Genomic DNA, 18,737 nt, shown 5'->3' with positions numbered 1-18,737 from the left:
AGTTATAACTGGAATCTAATATCCAGCAGAAGTGAACATCTCCTCAGAAAATAAATCATGGACTTGGAGAAGAGACTTGTGACTGCCTGATGGGAGGGGGAGGGAGTGGGAGGGATCGGGAGCTTGGGCTTATCAGACACAACTTAGAATAGATTTACAAGGAGATCCAGCTGAGTAGCATTGAGAACTTTGTCTAGATACTCATGTTGCTACAGAACAATAGGTGGGGGAAAAATTGTAATTGTAATGTAGACATGTAAGGATAACTTGATCCCCTTGCTGTACAGTGGGAAGAGAAAAAAGAAAAAAGGAAAAGGATCTGGCATTGCTGCAGCTGTGGCAAAGAAATAGGTTTCTTGCAGGATGCTTTACTGTGCTTTTGCTTCAGGACAAGTGTTCTTTTCTTTTTAAAATCTGGTCTACTTTCATCTTTTTCATCCTAGTTTCTTCAGGTACAATTCCATTGCTTCAAATACCAAGACTGTCTATTTTCTATTGTTGAACTGTATTTTTGATCATCTCAGCTATTTGAATTTTTTAAAATGATCTGATATGAGAGTTCTTTGACATAAAGATATTCTTATTGAAAAGGGTTTGTCCTCTGATGACCAGATATCTAATGTGGGGGAAAAAACAACTATTTTTCTACAATATAACAATAGCAGAAAATCAGTGAATTTTATGTTAACAAACCTGGTTAAGCTCTTTCTATGAGTTCGACTATTTTAGATTCTACCTATAAACAAGGTTATGTAGTATTTGTCTTTCTGCTTCTGACTTATGCCACTTAACCTAATGTCCTCTACTCACAGAAGCAGAGAGTAGAATGGTGATTACCAGGGGTTGTGAATAGGGGGAAATGGGGAGATTTTTGTCAAGGGATACCAGGTTTTGGTTGTGCCAGATGAATAAATCCTGGAGAGCATTAGCACAATGTGACTATAGTGAACAATATTATGTACTTGAAATTTGTTTAAGGGGTAGATCTCATTCTTATAACCAAAGAAAAAAAGAAAAAATCATTAAAATACCTGAAATTTTCTTTAATTCTCCATCTTTCACCAATCCATAGACTAATTCTGGAAAAATAAATATTTTTCTCTTTCCCCCCTTAAGGTCAGGGGGGTTGGGTTAAGTCACATCTGGGATCCTGAAGCTTTAATGATCAGCTTGTGTGTGACATTTCCATGGGCTCTGAGCAATGACTGTAGCTCTGGTCTTTACCAAGAGCTTTGTTGACCCAAATGAGGTCCGAGTGTCTCAGCCTACTGGGAGTACTTATAAGGCCCTGATTTGTCTCTTCCTTTAAGGGAAGTGATGAAGATTAAGGATTCGGGCTACTTAATTGTACTCATGGTAACTCTAATAAATCAAAGTAAGCCCCAGACTCTGATCTGGCAGAGTGCAACAGTGGAAAAACCTGGAGACTGAAAGAAAAATTATTTGCTGAACACCTGTTAAAAATGATGACAGATTTTATTCAAGACTAATTCAGTGGGGTCAAAACAACTGAATTAGTGGAGAAAGACTGAGCTCAATTCCAATTACAACAAGGACAAGTGAGGATTTATGGCCAATGAACAGAATGTAGGGGTCAGTGAGGGAAAAATTACTAAAAGGAGACATCAAGGATGTGGAATTCTTGCTAAGCTGCCTTAACAGGATTCTTGCTAAAGACAAGCCAAGGACTTATATACAAGGTGTTAGATTTCAAAAGTGTGGATGAGGAGTTTGATTGGAAATGAAGTGTAGGGGCTTCTTGATAAATTGATTTAACAGGATTCTTGCTAAAACTGTCCTTGGCAATGAAGGACAAGGAAGGTCAGTGCTGAGACCTCCTTGAGAAGAGGTCTAAAATTTGGTCAAAGAGAGACTTCTTTTCAAATCATAAAATGTATTTGGCTTTGAATCTCTGATTTTTCAATTATTAACTTGGCAAATATACAAATGTGAGCAAGTCACTAACTGCTCTAAGCTTCAGTTTCCCTTATATAAATGATGATAATCATAACTGCTCTATAGGACCCCAAAGTGGCATCATGAAAATCAAAATCAAGATGATGTTACAGGTGAAGACTTGGGTAAAGTGTAAAGCTTTGTATACATTTGAAGAAGTTATTCTTATAGGACAGATGATAAGCCATTGTCAAATGACCATAATCTTTCTTTTTCTCAGATTAAGAACATAAGACTATGATGGTTCTTCCTGTTAACTCAAGGCATTTACAATATAAAAGAAGAATCACCAGGGTAAAGAATTTTCAGGAGTTCTCATTGTGGCTCAGTGGTTAATGAATCCAACTAGGAACCATGAGATTGTGGGTTCAATCCCTGGCCTAGCTCAATGGGTAAAGGATCCAGCATTGCCACAAGGTGTGGTGTAGGTTGCAGATGTGGCTTGGATCCTGAGTTGCTGGGGCTGTGGTGTAGGTCAGCAGCTACAGCTCTGATTAGACCCCTAGCCTGGGAACCTCCATATGCCATCAGCATGGCCCTAAAAAGACAAAAAGACACCACCACAAAAAAAAAAAAGAATTTTCTCACCCTGGGAAGTTCCTGTGTTGTGCATTGGGGGATCCAGCATTGCCACAGCTGCAGTGCAGGTTACAACTGCAGCATGAATTTGACCCCTGGCCCAGGGAACTTCCACATGCCATGGGTGTGACTAAAAAAGGTGTGTGTGGGGGAGACTCTAGCTTGGTTTTTCTTAGTAGTCACAATGATCTAAATGCTTAAAAGAGCCTTATAATAATGTATGATAAATGCTGTTGTCACCTCAGGACTTCACACTCCTAACTCTAAAATATCTTCACCCAGAGTAGATCTAGAAGAGGGTGCTCCCCATCATGGTCCAGAGCAACCACACCAACATGAAGGAATTCTTCTTCCTGGAAATCTTGTTTGTGGTTTTTCTTGCTGTTTATGTAGGAACTGTGCTGGGCAATGCCCTCATTGTGGTGACCATCACCTGCGGGTCCCACCTCCACACTCCCATATACATTCTCCTGTGGAACAAATCTGTCCTGGACATTGTTTTTTCATCTGTCACCATTCCCAAATTCCTACTGGATCTTTTATCAGAGAGGAAAACCATCTCCTACAATGGCTGCATGGCTCAGATCTTTTTCTTCCACTTTGCTGGTGGGGCAGATATTTTTTTCCTTTCTGTGATGGCCTATGACAGATTCTTGCAATCTCCAAACACTTGCACTATGTAACCCTTATGGGAAGAGAGGTGTGATTGGCCTTGGTGGTGGCTTCCTGGGTGTGTGGTGGTTTGCACTCCATTGTTCAGATTATTCTGATGCTTCCACTCCCCTTCTGTGGCCCCAATGTCCCAGATGCCTTCTACTGTGACGTGCTCCAGGTGGTTAAGCTGCCTGCACTGACACTTTTGCTCTGGAGCACCTCAGGATCTCTGACAATGGGCTGGTGATCCTGCTATTGTTCCTCTTGCTCCTGGGGTCCTACATGAGGGTTCTGGTAGTGCTGAGATCTTTCTGGGGAGGGCCAGAACAAAGCCCTCTCCACCTGCACCTCCCACATCCTGGTGGTGACTCTTCATTTCATGCCTTGTGTGTACATCTACTGCTGGCCCTTCACTATGCTGCCCATGGACACAGCTGTATCCATCAATAACACAGTCCTCACTCCCATGCTGAACCCGATGATCTACAGCCTGAGGAATCAGGAGATGAAGTCAGCCATAAAGAGAATACAGAGGAGGCTTGGGCCTTTTGAAAGCTATAAAATGGGATGAGCAGTCAGACAGAGCCTGGAAATCTAATTTGAGTTGGTTACCTCCCTGCTAACCTAAGGGACAGAGACAGCTGGCTCTTTCTCTACAGTCATTTGTCTATATCCCCAGAGCCACTAAATTCTTTTTTATCTTTTTATGACCTCACCTGCCACATATGGAAGTTCCCAGGCCAGGGGTCCAATTGGAGCTGCAGCTGCAACCTGTGCCACAGCTTGTGGCAACACTGGATACTTAACCCACTGAGCAAGGCCAGGGATCGAACCTGCATCCTCACAGAGACAACATCAGGTCCTTAACCCACTGAGTCATAACAGGAAGTCCAGTTAGAGATTATGTAAGAACAAAAGGAAGAGATGAGATCAGACATCAGCTAGGGGACTGGGGAGAAGTATGGGGCATGAGGTTGAAATCAATAACCTAAATGTTGGAGTTCCCATCATGGTTCAGTGGTTACTGAACCTGACTAGTATCCATGAGGATGTGGGTTCAATCCCTGGCCTCATTCAGTGGGTTAAGGATCTGGCATTGCTGTGAGCTGTTGGTGTAGGTCTAAGAGGCAGTTTGGATACAGTGTTTCTGTGGCTGTAGTGTAGGCTGGAAGCTACAGCTCTGATTTGACCCCTAGCCTGGGAAGCTCTGTATGCCCTGGGTGCAGCCCTAAGAAGATGGAAAAAAAATCCCTAAATACTATTTTGGTATGCTCTGTGGCTCTCAAGCCAACATATTGGACCTCATTTTCTCTACCTGCAAGATGGAAATAACATTATCTACACACAAGGTTGTCATGAGAATGAAACATGATAAATGTTGAGAATATTGTAGCTTCCAAATATAGCACCACTCCTGTGAATGATCAGGCATACAATGTTCCCTATTGTATACATGTCTGTTCCTAAATATGTATATAAACAGAATATGAATGCATTTGTTTCATACATTCTCTCTCTAGTGGTGTTGCTGTTTTCAGTGGATTATTAGAATCACTTCTTGACTTAATATTGTGAGTGCATAGTCTTCAAAATAGTTCATGAATTAGTGAAAAGAAAAGGAACCATTTAAGTTGTGTTAAGTCAGATATATACATGAACAAATCTATATACATGGACCAAGCATTTCCTATGCTCAAGTCTGTTCAACATTTTTGTCCACTAAAATTAATCTCAAAAGAATTACAGGAGTTCCCATAATGGCTCAGTGGAAACAAATCTGACTAGTATCCAAGAAGATGTGGGTTCCATTCCTGGCCTTGCTAAGTGGGTTGGGGATCTGGTGTTGCCATGAGCTGTGGTGTAGGTCACAGACTTGGCTCAGATCCCACATTGCTGTGTCTGTCACTAAGCCAGCAGCTGTAGCTCCAATTCAGCCCCTAGCCTAGGAACCTCCTTATGCCTAGAGTGCATCCCTAAAAAGCAAAAAAAAAAATTAGCAGATTGGGGATATATCTGCACAGAATCCACATTTATTTTATGTTAACCTGAACTTCCTTCTTATCTTTATCCCCTATTTCTATTTCACCCCCAAGACTTTTAGAGCTGGAGCAAAACTATAGTTTTCATCTATGTATGCATAGGCAATTGAAGCAAATCACTCTGGTATAAAAAAATTACCTAAGGAATAACTTTTCACACACTCAAGACCCATTTTGTGTACCAAGAGAGTAAAAACAAACAAACAAAAATACTGTAAACATTGACTTTATACAGGGTCACTTAGGAATAGTCACTGGGCCTATGTTATAATCCTCCTCTCTCTCAAGAGAATAATTCCAAGGAAGTAAATCTGCAAAGAGACAGTAAATCTCCTTTTTCTCTCTATGCTCACATGCAATCCCACCTTCTGTCTCCAATCGTCATTAAAAAATTGGTCAAGAGGAATAAGGAAGCTGAGGACATTGAAACGTACAGAACAATTTTTTGCAAATTGTTATGATGGGCTCATATAGCTAAAAAATCCTTATAGGTGGCACACATCTTCTCTGCATCTTACAAGACAGAGACATTGGTCCAAGACTCTTAAACATATTGCCAGTGCTTCTCAAAATGTTTTAAATTATTGCCTCCTAGATTTCCTGTTGCAGCTCAGTGAGTTAAGAAACTGACATAGTCTTTGTCTGTGAGGATGCCAGTTCGATCTCTGGCCTCCCTCAGTGGGTTAAGCATCCAGTGTTGCTGCAAGCCGCAGAGTAGGTCACAGGAGCAACTCAGACCTGGTGTTTCTGAGGCTGTAGCATAGGCCAGCCCCTGCCGCTCTGATTCAACCCCTGGCCCAGGAACTACCATGTGCCTCAGGTTTGGCCATAAAAAGAATAAATAAATAAATAAATAAATAAATAAATAAATAAATAAATAAAATTAACTCATTCCCCCCACCAAAGGATCTTTATTAGATGTTTCTCCTAATTGCTCTCCCCCAAGAAATCTTACTCCCAAAGATATACTATATATCTTTTTATGTACTGATGTTCTCTGAAGAACCACAAATCACTGTAATATCCAAGGGTTTTTTTGGCCCCCAAGAACCAGTTTTTGTCTCCTTGGGCATGATGCCCACATTGAGAATGAATGATCATATCACATTAAATGTTTGTAGAAATATTTCCCCAATACTGAGAAAATCACACACTATATAGATTTGTCTTCTGGAGCCTTGCAAGAATTTGGAAGTTATTGAAATGTTTAAACAACTTCATGTTTGTGTGTGTGTGTGTGTGTGTGTGTGTGGACTTTGTGTGGTGATGACTTAGCAAAGGTGTAATAATCCCCACTGGAACTCCAACACTAGCAGAAGAATGTCCATTCTGTTTGCAGACTCACATCCAATAAAATTCTCTTGGCTAATTCTCATATTAGGCTTGGGCCTGAGGGACTAAGCCTAGCAGGAACATGTTGGGACAAGCAGAAGAACCATGATGACATGACTTCCTGAGTCTGGCTTTTCTAACAAGAAGGGTGAAGAGAAGATGTTGAAGTCTAGTATAACTCATCTTAAGAAGAACTTCACCTTCTATCATGCTATTTCTTAGCATCATATACACTGAGGCCCAGCTACCCAGTCTCAAAATGTGTCATTTCCTGGTTCGCTGCTGAAGAATTTAGGTAAGGATATAAAACCATCAGAATGTGAGATATTGCAGAACACGTGTGAATAGTATGAGCATGAAAAGTGCACCCAGTGTATAAGATACCACACAAATAGCTGAAAACTTCAGCGGCAGAAAACAAAGTGTATGTTGAAAATATTCGGTAAGGAGGAATGTCTTCCTAAGAAGAAGAGGACACCACCACATGGTAGGAGAAAAAGCGGTTTCTATTTGATGAAGTGATTGAGTTGCATATAAGGAACAGATTTTGTTCCAGCTTAGGGTTTGCCCATGTGGGTCACAGAGCCTCTTTCTACAAGATGGGTGCTTCCTTAAAAACCGTGGTTTTAAGCCCAAATTCCCTTAAAAACTGTGGAGGTTGCAGAGGCAGCCCCGTATGAGTACATTGCCCATGACTCACTGGGTCTCTTTTGCCTTTGATCCAGCCTTAAGTCCCAAACTCAATAACCCAGCACTGAAGTCTCTGGTCCACTTGGTTAATTTACACAAGTTCACTGGAATAAAAATAAGCAAGTTGGTTCAAAGAGAAGCTGTTCTTCTGTTGAGTAGCATTTTACATTCTGCAACTGTCCCCACAAATAACCCTTCAGGGAAGGCACTGTTTTTTCAGGGAAAGAGAAAGGAAATGAATTAATTGAATGCCTATTATATTCTGGGTACTTTACAAAACATGATTATAGTTACTCCTCATGCTACCCAGTGAAGTAAGTTCTGTGCTTCCCAGTTTACAGTGGAGGAAATTAAAGGAAAATAAAGGACTTTCTCTGAGAAACAAAAGGAAGCAGAGGCAGAATTTCAATCCAAGTGTGCCTCCAAACCCCTTGTCCTACCCCACATCACACTAGATCCTGCATCAGACTACATTATACTAAACTGTCTGTACATTTTACAACTGAAGATCTGAGGCCAGAGTAGCAGCATGACTTTCCCAAGGTCACAGAGCTATTTTAAAGCCTGGATCAGAAAACAAATCTCTACCTGGCACCCCTGAAGCCAGTCCAAAGACATTAACAAAAGGGTTTCTTAGGCTATGTTTGTGAAGATTCTTCTTGCTCACTCATACTCCATTGCCCATGCCTATAAGTCATGTCAAGTTTACTCATTAATTTAAAAAAAAATTACTGAGCACCAAACATGTGGCCCAAACTAAGTAAAGCTTTGATGACATTGGGATGGATGAAACACTGAGCAGACAGGATGAACTTGAGGTGTAGCAAGGAAACTATACTGAACTAAGGAAATATAAACATAGAAGAAATCAGATGGAATAAACTGTTGTTTATGCCAGAAGAGAAGTCAGTGCAGGGAATCATGGTCATAAAAAGATGTTAGGAAATTTTTCAGAGAAGAGGGGACGCTGGACCTGAGTGATGAAAACTCAGTGCTCACCCAGGAGGAGAGTCTAAGAGTGAGGAGGACATGGTGGATGGAGAGAACAACAGGAACACAGATCCAAAGGCAGGAGCCAGCAAGAATCTGCATAACATTTCAATATCTGGAGTTCCCATCATGGCACAGTGGTTAATGAATCTGACTAGGAACCATGAGGTTGCAGGTTTGATCCCTGACCTTGCTCAGTGGGTTAAGGATCCAGCATTGCCATGAGCTGTGGTGTAGGTCGCAGATGCAGCTCAGATCTGGCATTGCTGTGGCTGTGGCATAGGCTAGTGACTATAGCTCCGATTGGACCCCTAGCCTGGGAACCTCCCTATGCCACAGGAAGCAGCCCTAGAAAAGGCAAAAAGACAAAAAAAAAACAACAAAAAAAAAACAAAACTAAAAACCAAAAAAATAAAGATCTGAAACAGGATCAAAGGAAAAAGGGCACTAGATGATACTCAAGATGGAAAAAAAAAGTCTTGGTTGCTATTTGAGGAGTTTGATGTTTTGTAGGCAATAGAGAACCATGGAAAATTTTCAAACAAAGGAATAAATGATCTCATTTGTGACTTATATTTCTGGAAACAACTGAGAGGATGTAGTTAGAGACAACTACACCAAAGACCAGTTCGGGAATTCCTACAACCATCTAAGCAGAAATGGTAAGGGTTTAACTGAGGATGAAGAGAAGGGGACACATGGAGAGCCATGAAGACAGTAGAATCCTTAGGAGAGATGTGACACAGTGTCCAGTTTCCTTGCAATGTGGGAAACTCAGAGAAGTCTTTGAGATAAAATGTGCTACCTATCAGTACAGGCTGTGGAGGTGACTAAGCCCACAAAGACTGACTAAACCAAGGAAACAAAACAAGTAGTCCTGTCCTCCAGACCAAATGAGAGGCAAAGTGTGGTGGGTTTTTGCAGCTCCTGTTGTGACTCAGCAGGTTAAGGACCTGACTAGTATCTGTGAGAATGGGGGCTTGATCCACCATTGGTGCAATTGTTTGGAAATTTTATTGAAATTAGATGTGCAGTTGCTTTTAAAACTATAATATGCTATTGACATCGATCCCTATTGTGTTGTTCCTGAAACGCATCTAAGGATTGATTTATTCTAATGATGTTTAATCCATAGGAACAAAGTAGAAAATGAATAAAATCGGAGTTGCTCTGATTCATGAAGATGTAGGGAACCTGCAACTGCTTCCACAAAAACTTCCTTAAGTTCTCTTTCTCAGTAACTTCTTGGGGTAGACTTTAACAGAAACCAAGGGCCCCCTCTGACTATAATAGGGAAACAAACCTGTAACTTATGCTAATAGGGGAGCTGGAGCAGGTGGAACTGAGTGATTTCCCTGGGTTAAGTAAGTTCCCTGGGTTAGTAAGTTCATGTAGAATAAAACATGTGATTTTTTAAAATTACGTAGTTCAATTTATGCATGAGATAAATCTTTGCTTGATTTCATTGCCTTAGTAATATCATTATTTCCTTTAAAGCTGTACATAGAGGAAAAAATATTATCCAATGGCCTTGAGAAATCATACCATGGTGTCTGAATTTAATTTTTGCAGAATTACCCAGTCTCAAGGGTTGAGCTTGCTCTTATTTTTCTTCTTATCTACAGTATATGTAACAACTGTGTTAGCAAATGTTGCCATCATGGTCACTGTGACCTGGGAGTCTCACCAGCACACACCCATGTACTTCCTGCTCCACAACCTCTCCGTCTTGGACATCTGCTTCTCCTCCCTCACTGCCCCCAAGGTCCTAGTAGACCTTCTTCCCAGGAGAAAGACCATCTCCTTCAATGGCTGCATCACACAGATGTTCTTCTTCCACCTCCTCAGTGGGGCAGATATTTTCTCTCTCTCTGTGATGGCCTTCGATTTCTATGTGGCCATTTCCAAGCCCCTGCACTATGTGACCATGATGAGTAGGGGCCGGTGCACTGCCCTCATTGTGGCCTCCTGGCTGGGGGGCTTTGTCTACTCCATTGTGAAGAGCTCCCTGCTGCTCTCATTCCCCTTCTGTGGACCCAACTTTGTGGATGGCTTCTGCTACAATGTCCCCCAGGTCCACAAACTTGCCTGCACCAACACCTTGGCCCTTGAGTTCTGACACCTTTGTTCTGGAGGTGCTGATGATTTCCAACAATGGCCTGGTCATTACTCCATGGTTTGTCCTTCTTCTTGTGTCTTACACAGTCATCCTTGTGATGCTGAGGGCTCACATTGGTGAGGGAAGAAAGAAAGCCATCTCCACCTGCATAGCCCACATCACTGTGGTGAACCTACACTTTGTGCCCCTTATCTACATCTATGCCCAGCCCTTCACTGCCCTCTCCATGGACAGAGCTGTCTCCATCACCTTCACTGTCATCATCCCTGTCCTGAATCCCATGATCCACACCCTGAGGAACCAGGAGATGAAGTCAGCCATGAGGAGACTGAATGGAAGACTCATGCTTTCTGCAATGGGATAGCGTCGTTATTGATTGCAGATCAAGATGCAAGTATATAATTGAAATATTTTCTTAAATTATTAGGTGTCATACATTGGGGCTCAGCCATACCTAAACAATTAACTATACCAGGATGTCACAGATACAAAGGATCAATAACCTGGAACATAGGCTTTGAAAAGAAACACCAGAAGGAAGTTATAGGGAAGAACATAGTCTTTGAAGAGTAAGTGACAGCACGCAGGGCACAACTGTGAACCATGGTAGAAACTGTGTGTCCAGGTAATGAGGTAAAGGCTAGCACTGCAATGACCAGGCATGTAATAGACAACAGGGTCTCCATGTAGCAGGCATCCAGCATCTTGGCCCCAGTTCAACAATAGTTACTCTATGACTATTTATCAAGTACATGCTATGTAGTAAACACTGTCTGCAAACATTCTGCTTTAACATTTCTGTTTTGTCAGCAAATGTGGACCATCCTTTCTTAAATTTTATTGGAGTATAGTGGACTTACAATATTGTGTTGATTTCAGGTGTACATCACAGTGAATCAGTTACACATATATCCATTCTTTTCCAGATTCTTTTCCCATATTGGTTATTACAGAATATTGAGATTTCCCTGTGCCATGGAGTAGGTCCTTGTTACTTATCTATTTTATATATAGCGGTGTATATTTATTATTATTATTTTAATAATTATTTCCCCAATACAATTTTTTGTTTTCTACTGTACAGCATGGTGACCAAGTTACACATACATGTACACATTCTATTTCTGCACATTATCATGCTCCATCATAAGTAACTAGACATAGTTTCTAGTGCTACACAGCAGGATCTCATTGCTAATCCATTCCAAAGGCAAGAGTCTGCATCTATTAACCCCAAGCTCCCCAACCACCCCACTTCCTCCCCCTCTCCCTTGGCAACCACAAGTCTCTTCTCCAAGTCCATGATTTTCTTTTCTGTGGAAATATTCATTTGTGCTGTATATTAGATACCAGATATGAGTGATATCATATGGTATTTGTCTTTCTCTTTCTGACTTACTTCACTCAGTATGAGTCTATAGTTCCATCCATGTTGCTGCAAATGGCATTATGCCATTCTTTTTTTATGGCTGAGTAGTGTTCCATTGTGTATATATACCACATCTTCCTAATCCAATCATCTGTCAATGGACATTTGGGTTGTTTCCATGTCTTGGCTATTGTGAATAGTGCTGCAATCAACGTTCTGGTGCATGTATCTTTTTTAAGGAAAGTTATATCCGGATATATGCCCAAGAGTGGGATTTCTGGATCATATGGTAGTTCTATGTATAGATGTCTAAGGTACCTCCGTACTGTTCTTCACAGTGCTGTACAGCTTACACTCCCACCAAGAGTGCAGGAGGATTCCCTTTTCTCACACCCCCTCCAGCATTTGTTATTTGTGGGCTTATTAATGATGGCCATTCTGATTAGTGTGAGGTGGTATCAGGGGTGTGTATGTTAATCTCAACCTTTTAATTTATCCCTCCCACCACCACATTTCCCCTTTTAGACCTTCTTTTTAATCAACCCACCTATAAAATACCCTGACAAGACCTCCCACCAATATTTGGTATATGTAAAGAGTCTTAGCTTTTAAAGATTTCCATTGCCTTGTGCCCAGATAACTTCATCAGAATTGGATGCTGCAAAGGAAGAGGAAGAGAAAGATAGAACTGTATGTGACCTATAAGTCACCATCTGATTTGTACAGCTCCAGTACATAACTACAATGACTAGAATCTGGAGCTACCTCTGCTGTGTTCATACCACCGCCTCAGACATAACCTAGTTAGATTAGTTGAAAAAGGAAAAATGTATGTTTAACCCAACAAATACTCTTATTTTTCCTATATGTACTTCTTTATCATTTCTCTTACCACTGTCCATTTTAAAACCTCACAAAACTTTAAATCAGTAGATCTAATTCTCCTTTATATTCCCAGGATCTAGAATACTGCCTGATCCCTAAGAAGCTATGAGTAAGTGTTTAAATATGTAGAAAAGGAAGAAATAATGCATGCAAGAAGATGATACCAAATTCTAATTAATCTTGGTTTTTTAGTATTTAAAACTAACTTTAGGAGTTCCCTTTATGGTTCAGCAGGAAGAATCCAACTAGCATCCATGAGGATGAGGGTTCAATCCCTGACCTCGTTCGGTGGGTTAAGGATCTGGAATTGCCATGAACTGTAGTGTAGGTTGCAGATGCAGCTCGGATCTTGCCATTGTTGTGGTAGGCTGGCAGCTGCATCTCCAATTTGACCCGTGGCCTGGGAACTTCCATATGCAGCACATGTGGCTCTAAAAAGGAAAAAAAAAAAAAACAAACAAAACTGACTTAATATTTCTATAGAAGCCAAAGGAAATGGAAATGATTGAAGCAGAGTGTCCTAGGATTTAATACTCTAGGCTTTATGCAGAACCACGTCCCCTTATTTTAATTTATTTGGAGCAGATAGGTTTTGCAATTTAAAATTTCTTAGCTTTAAAAAGATAATCCAGTGCATAGATTATATAGTATATCATTTACCCCATTGGGAGCCTCTAATATCCAAACACTTTAATCAATTTCTGCAAAAAAAAAAAAAAATTGTGAGTATTCCCACTGTGTGCAATTGATCAAAGGTATATATGTCCTCATGTTAATTCATATCAAATTTTGCCACTTAAAATTAGTTCAGGTCAGATCAGATTTTAACTATTAAATGATCTTAAAAATCATTCAGCATTCAGAGTTTGGAGATTTCAGATTGACAGGTAACAAATACAGAAACAGAATATGAGGGGATGTAGGAGACAATATAGTTACATCTTAGTACCCAGAATCTGTGAATATGTTATAACACATGGCAAAGGAAATTGTGGTTGTAAATGGAATTGTTTGCTAATGAGCTGACCTTAAAATAGGAAGGTTATTCCAGAATATCTGGGTAGGGTCTATGTCATCACAAAGGCCTTAAAAGTAGAAGAGGAAGAAAGACGAGAAAGTTGGAGTAATGCAATGTGAGAAGTATTTGTCTTTAGAGACGGAAGAACCCACAGCCAAGGACTGTGGGTAGCCAGAAGCTAGAAAAACCAAGAGAGTAGGTTCTTCCCTAGAACCTCCAGAAAGACCCATGTCAGATTTTTGACCCACGGAATTGCAAGATAATAAATTTATGTTGGTTTAAGCCACTGAGTGTGTGATAATTTGTTACAGCAGCCATAGAAAACTAATACAAGAGGGATGCTTCACCAGGGATGAAGAGGAAGAGGAGCTGAAAAGGAAGAGGGAGAGAAAGATAGATGTAAGGAAGAGGGGCTGAGGTGGGAGGGGGAACCTGCCAAAGGATGGTGGCCACTTGATTCTCCCAAGAGTCTAGGAATTAGCATCACACTCATGCACAAATCTCAGGTTCATGGGCAAGAGAGGCCAACCCTAAGTTGTCACCACTTTCTGGGCTCAGTATAGGATGGAATAGAGCATGAGTCTGAAGTAAAGGGAACTTCCATATGCCACAGGTGCAGTCCTAAAAAATAAGTACATGAATAATAAAAATAAAATTTAAAACGGCAGAAGACTTCAATTGAAAAAATGAAATTGGACCCCTATTTTACACCACTCACAAAAATTCACTTGAATGGAAGTTCCTGTGTGGCTCAGTGGAAACGAACCCAACTAGCATCCATGAGGATGCGGGTTCGACCCCTGGTCTCACTCAGGGGTTTAAGGATCCGGCATTGCATTGAGCTGTGGTGTAGGTCGTAGACACAGTTCGGATCTGGTGTTGTTGTGGCTGTGGTGTAAGCCAGCAGCTACAGCTCTAATTCAACCCCTAGCCTGGGATCCTCCATATGCCACCAGTGAGGCCCTAAAATTAAAAACAACAACAAAAAAATTCACTTGAATGGAGAAATATTTAAACATGAAACTTGAAACTATAAAACTCCTAGAAGAAAAATTAGGGGAAAATCTCCTTGACATTGGTTTGGCAATGATACTTTGGGATCTGACACCAAAAACACAAACAACAAAAACAAAATTTAAGAAATGGAGGAGGGAGAATTCCTGTCATGGCTCAACATAAACAAATCTGACTAGCATCCATGAGGACACAGGTTCAGTCCTTGGTCTTGCTCAATGGGTTAAGGATCCAGTGTTGCCATGATCTGTGGTGTAGGCTGCAGACACAACTCAAATCCCACATTACTGTGGCTGTGGCACAGGGCCAGCAGCTACAGTTCCAGTTTAACCACGGGGAGGGGAGGTCGGGGGTTGGGGCTAAAAAGACAAAAGACAAAAAAATTAAAATAAATAAATAAATAAAGTAAATGGAGGTGTTCTCTTGCAGCACAGCAGGTTAAGGATACATTTTTGTCACAGCAGTGCTTGCTGTGGTATGGCCTCCATCCCTGGCCTGGGAACTTTCACATGCCTTATCTGATATATGATTGGCAAATATTTTCTCCCATTCTGGTGTTGTCTTTTCATTGTTGACGATGTCTTTTGTTGTGCAGAAGCCCTTTAACTTGCTGTACCTCCATTTATTTATTTATTTATTTATTTATTTAGGCTGGGTCCAAGGTAGTTTTTATCTTTGTTGACTAGTTTAATGTGCTAAAACAAAATGGAAAACCAGGTAAATCCAAACCCACCATCATTCTGGAAACAGTGAAAATATATAAGTATATAAGTATATAAGATGAAACCATTTAATAAATTGAATTAATTTTAAATAATTGCCATAATTGTGTGGACAGATTTATCAACATGCTTGTCTAGCTTAATGTATGAGATATCTCAGAGTAACATACTTAATCAAAATTGAAAGATTCGATATAAGTGGGATGTTGGAAAACAAGAAAGTTGTTCAACACCCAAACACCATTTAAGTCATGTTTCTCTACCTGAGACTGATGAGACTGTGAGCATCCTGTGTGTGATGAGAAAGTGGACTAATAACAAAATATTTGAGGCCCAGTTCTCTTCATTTTTGTTTTTGGTAATATAATTAAAACTCTCTTGTCTATGGTGTCCTCCGAGCCTTGCAAGCCATACAAATTGGACACTTTTAGTCCCTCGGGAACAGCAGCTGGCATGTTTTAACAAAGTTCTGATTGAGCTGTGGATAAAGGACTAGATTTCACCTATTGCCTCTAAATAATTTGAAAACCAATTAAAAATTGTCCATGTCCGTGTATGTGTGTGCACATGTGTGCATATGCAAGTCTCAGTGACTTTTAATAACTCCCATTGAAATTTCATCACCAGCAGCACAATCAGGCACTTGACATCCCCTTCCTTGTCCAATAATATTTCCTTTCCAATTCTTATATTAGGCCTGAAGCTGAAGGATTTGTGTATAACATAGGAACACAGTGAAAGAATCTTGAAGATGTGATTCTTTGAATCTACCCTTTCTCTCCTGAAAGGGGAGAAAAGACACTAAGATAGATAGATGTATAGATAGATGATAGATAGATAGATATATAGATAGATATATAGATAGATAGATAGATAGATAGATAGATAGAGGGATAGATTCTTAGATAGATAATAGACATATTAGATTAATACATACATATATATTTGCCACACCTGTAGCATGTCGAAGTTCCCAGGTCATGGATTGAAACCACACCACGGCAGTGACCTGAGCCACCACAGTTAAAACACCAGTCCTTAAGAGGCTGAGCCACCAGGAAAATCTAACACTAAGATATTTAGTCCTCCAAAGGGCTTTACCTTCAGAAACAAATTTTCAAGAATTAATGTCACCAGTGTTTTGTTCGGCCCTCTGCCCATGGGATACAATTTGTACTTGGAGTTTCAGGATCAAAGGAATGAGGTAAATACATTAAACATCTAGCCAAGGTTAAAGTTATGCATAGTGAAACTGAGATGTTGTTACTGATTTTGTATAAATAGTTTGATCTTAATATTTCCCAGTTATATTCAATGTTTCAGAGCCAAGGTGATCTTCTCAGTGATAAAGACAGCAAAGGTGGGTGTTAACCATCAGGAAGAGGGATGTTGTGTTAAGAGGAATGCAGAAATTTGGGTCATTTGGCATGACTTTCAGAGTCCCTTTCTGTCAAATGTTTATCTTCAGATAGACTTCATGAGACATTTTTGTTATACAAAATTATACTCTACGTGTGTGTGTGTGTGTGTGTGTGTGTGTGTGTGTGTGTGTGTGTGTATGTGAAGAGGTTATTTAAAAAGTTACTGTTTAAGGTCTTTTTAAAAAGAAACTGTTTCTTTCCATCCTATTTCTATCTATTCCTTCCTTCAACCAAATATAGATTCGTAATATATTTCATATGAAAACCAAGAATAACAGTACTTATGGAGTTCCCATCGTGGCTCAGCAGTAATACACTTGACTAGTATCCATCAGGACACAGGTTCAATCCCTGACCTCACTCAGTGGGTCTGGGATCCAGCATTGCCTGGAGCTGTGGAGTAGGCCAGCAGCTACGTTTCTGATTTGACCCCTATCCTGAGAACATCCATATGTCATGGGTACAGCCCTAAAAATACACGCACACACACACATACAAAAATAACAATGCTTACTAAAGGGTGATGGTAAAATTAAATAATCAACTTTTAATACCTCTTCACATATAGTAAGCTCTCTAAATATAATAGTTTTTGTTACTGATGAAAATCATGACATCTCCTATCATCTCCTATCCCACCCAAATCTGCACTTCATCATGCATTTCTCATTTGATCGTGCATTACATTCATCAATTTGCACAAATCAATCATTTTTTTAGGCTGTAAACTCTTTGACCATATGGTCCAATTTACCTATACACATTGGAAGATTGTAGTAAATGTTCACTGGCTAAGTATAAGGAGGAACAAATAAAAATTATAAAATTTCCAAAAAGTGGTCAGTAACAGCTTATGTAAAAAAGGGCATTATGCTAATGATCAGTGTCTCTCCCTGCTGTGTGATTCCCTCCACTCTTTAGCTTCAGTCCACAAAAGGAAAGAGGCAGAGGAGAGTATGCCTGATGCGACATGGACCACCTCTTGAAAGGTCACCATCTTTATTCTCTACCCACCTCCCCAAGCAAGGATTGTGTCAGTTATACAAGATGAATATGTTCAAAAGATGTGCTGTACAAAACCATGGCCATAGTTAACAAAACTACGTGATGCACTTAAAAATTTATTAAGAGAGTAGCTCTCACATTTGTGTTTTAACCACAAGAAAAATTACAATGTTCTTTGAGATTTGGATTTACATATCTGTTTTCCAATAGCAAATTTTATATATTTTTAAATAATTATAAAGCAAATAATCTCTTTAGGGTAAAGGAATCAAAATAACAAGTTACCTATACAAAATAACAGGCTGAAGTTTTAAGAAATCTGACATAAAACAGCCAAGAGCAAGGAAACTGACTCATACCACACAACACTGTAATCATAGCAAGATAAAACCCTCTTGAAAAACACAATGTTTGCTATTATGAATATTAAATCTGTAGACTCTAAATCCACAATGGTTGGAGTCATGTCTTTTTTTTATTATTTTATTTTATTTTATTTTGCTGTTTAGGGCTACACCCACAGCTTATGCAGATTCTCAGGCTAGGGGTCAAATTGGAGCTATAGCCACTGGCCTATGCCACAGCCACAGCAATGCAGGATCCGAGAAGTGTCTTTGACCTACACCACAGGTCACAGCAACACCAGATCCCTAACACACTGAGCAAGGCCAGGGATCAAACCTGCATCCTCATGGATGCTAGTCAGATTCATTAACCCCCAAGCCATGCCAGGAACTCCTCTTTTTTATCTTTACATACAAAGATATGGTTTGAATATGAATGAATCCTTCAGAAAGTTCTTGATGTCAATAAATTTGTATGGAATTTAAGTGGGATCCTGCTGCATAGCACAGAGAACTATATATATAATCACTTGTGATGGAAAATGATGGGGGATAATGTGAAAAAAAGACTGTATATATATATGTATGACTGGGTCACAT

The 18,737-nt window shown here is 40.0% G+C and overlaps 1 protein-coding gene and 1 pseudogene across 1 annotated transcript; both read left to right on the top strand.

The window, feature by feature from the left end:
- Positions 1–2,830: 2,830 nt before the first annotated feature.
- On the top strand, positions 2,831–3,760 carry LOC110258655 (annotated as a pseudogene).
- Positions 3,761–9,765: 6,005 nt separating this feature from the next.
- On the top strand, positions 9,766–10,723 carry LOC100522662 (olfactory receptor 4D9-like). Its single transcript, XM_003122728.2, is given in 2 exon segments — positions 9,766–10,356; positions 10,358–10,723. Coding segments are annotated over 2 exon segments (957 nt in total).
- Positions 10,724–18,737: the final 8,014 nt, after the last annotated feature.

This window comes from Sus scrofa, unplaced genomic scaffold (assembly GCF_000003025.6).
Source record: "Sus scrofa isolate TJ Tabasco breed Duroc unplaced genomic scaffold, Sscrofa11.1 Contig2673, whole genome shotgun sequence".
In the NCBI taxonomy this organism is placed as follows: Eukaryota; Metazoa; Chordata; class Mammalia; order Artiodactyla; family Suidae; genus Sus; species Sus scrofa.
This window is presented reverse-complemented; position numbering and strand designations above follow the sequence as displayed.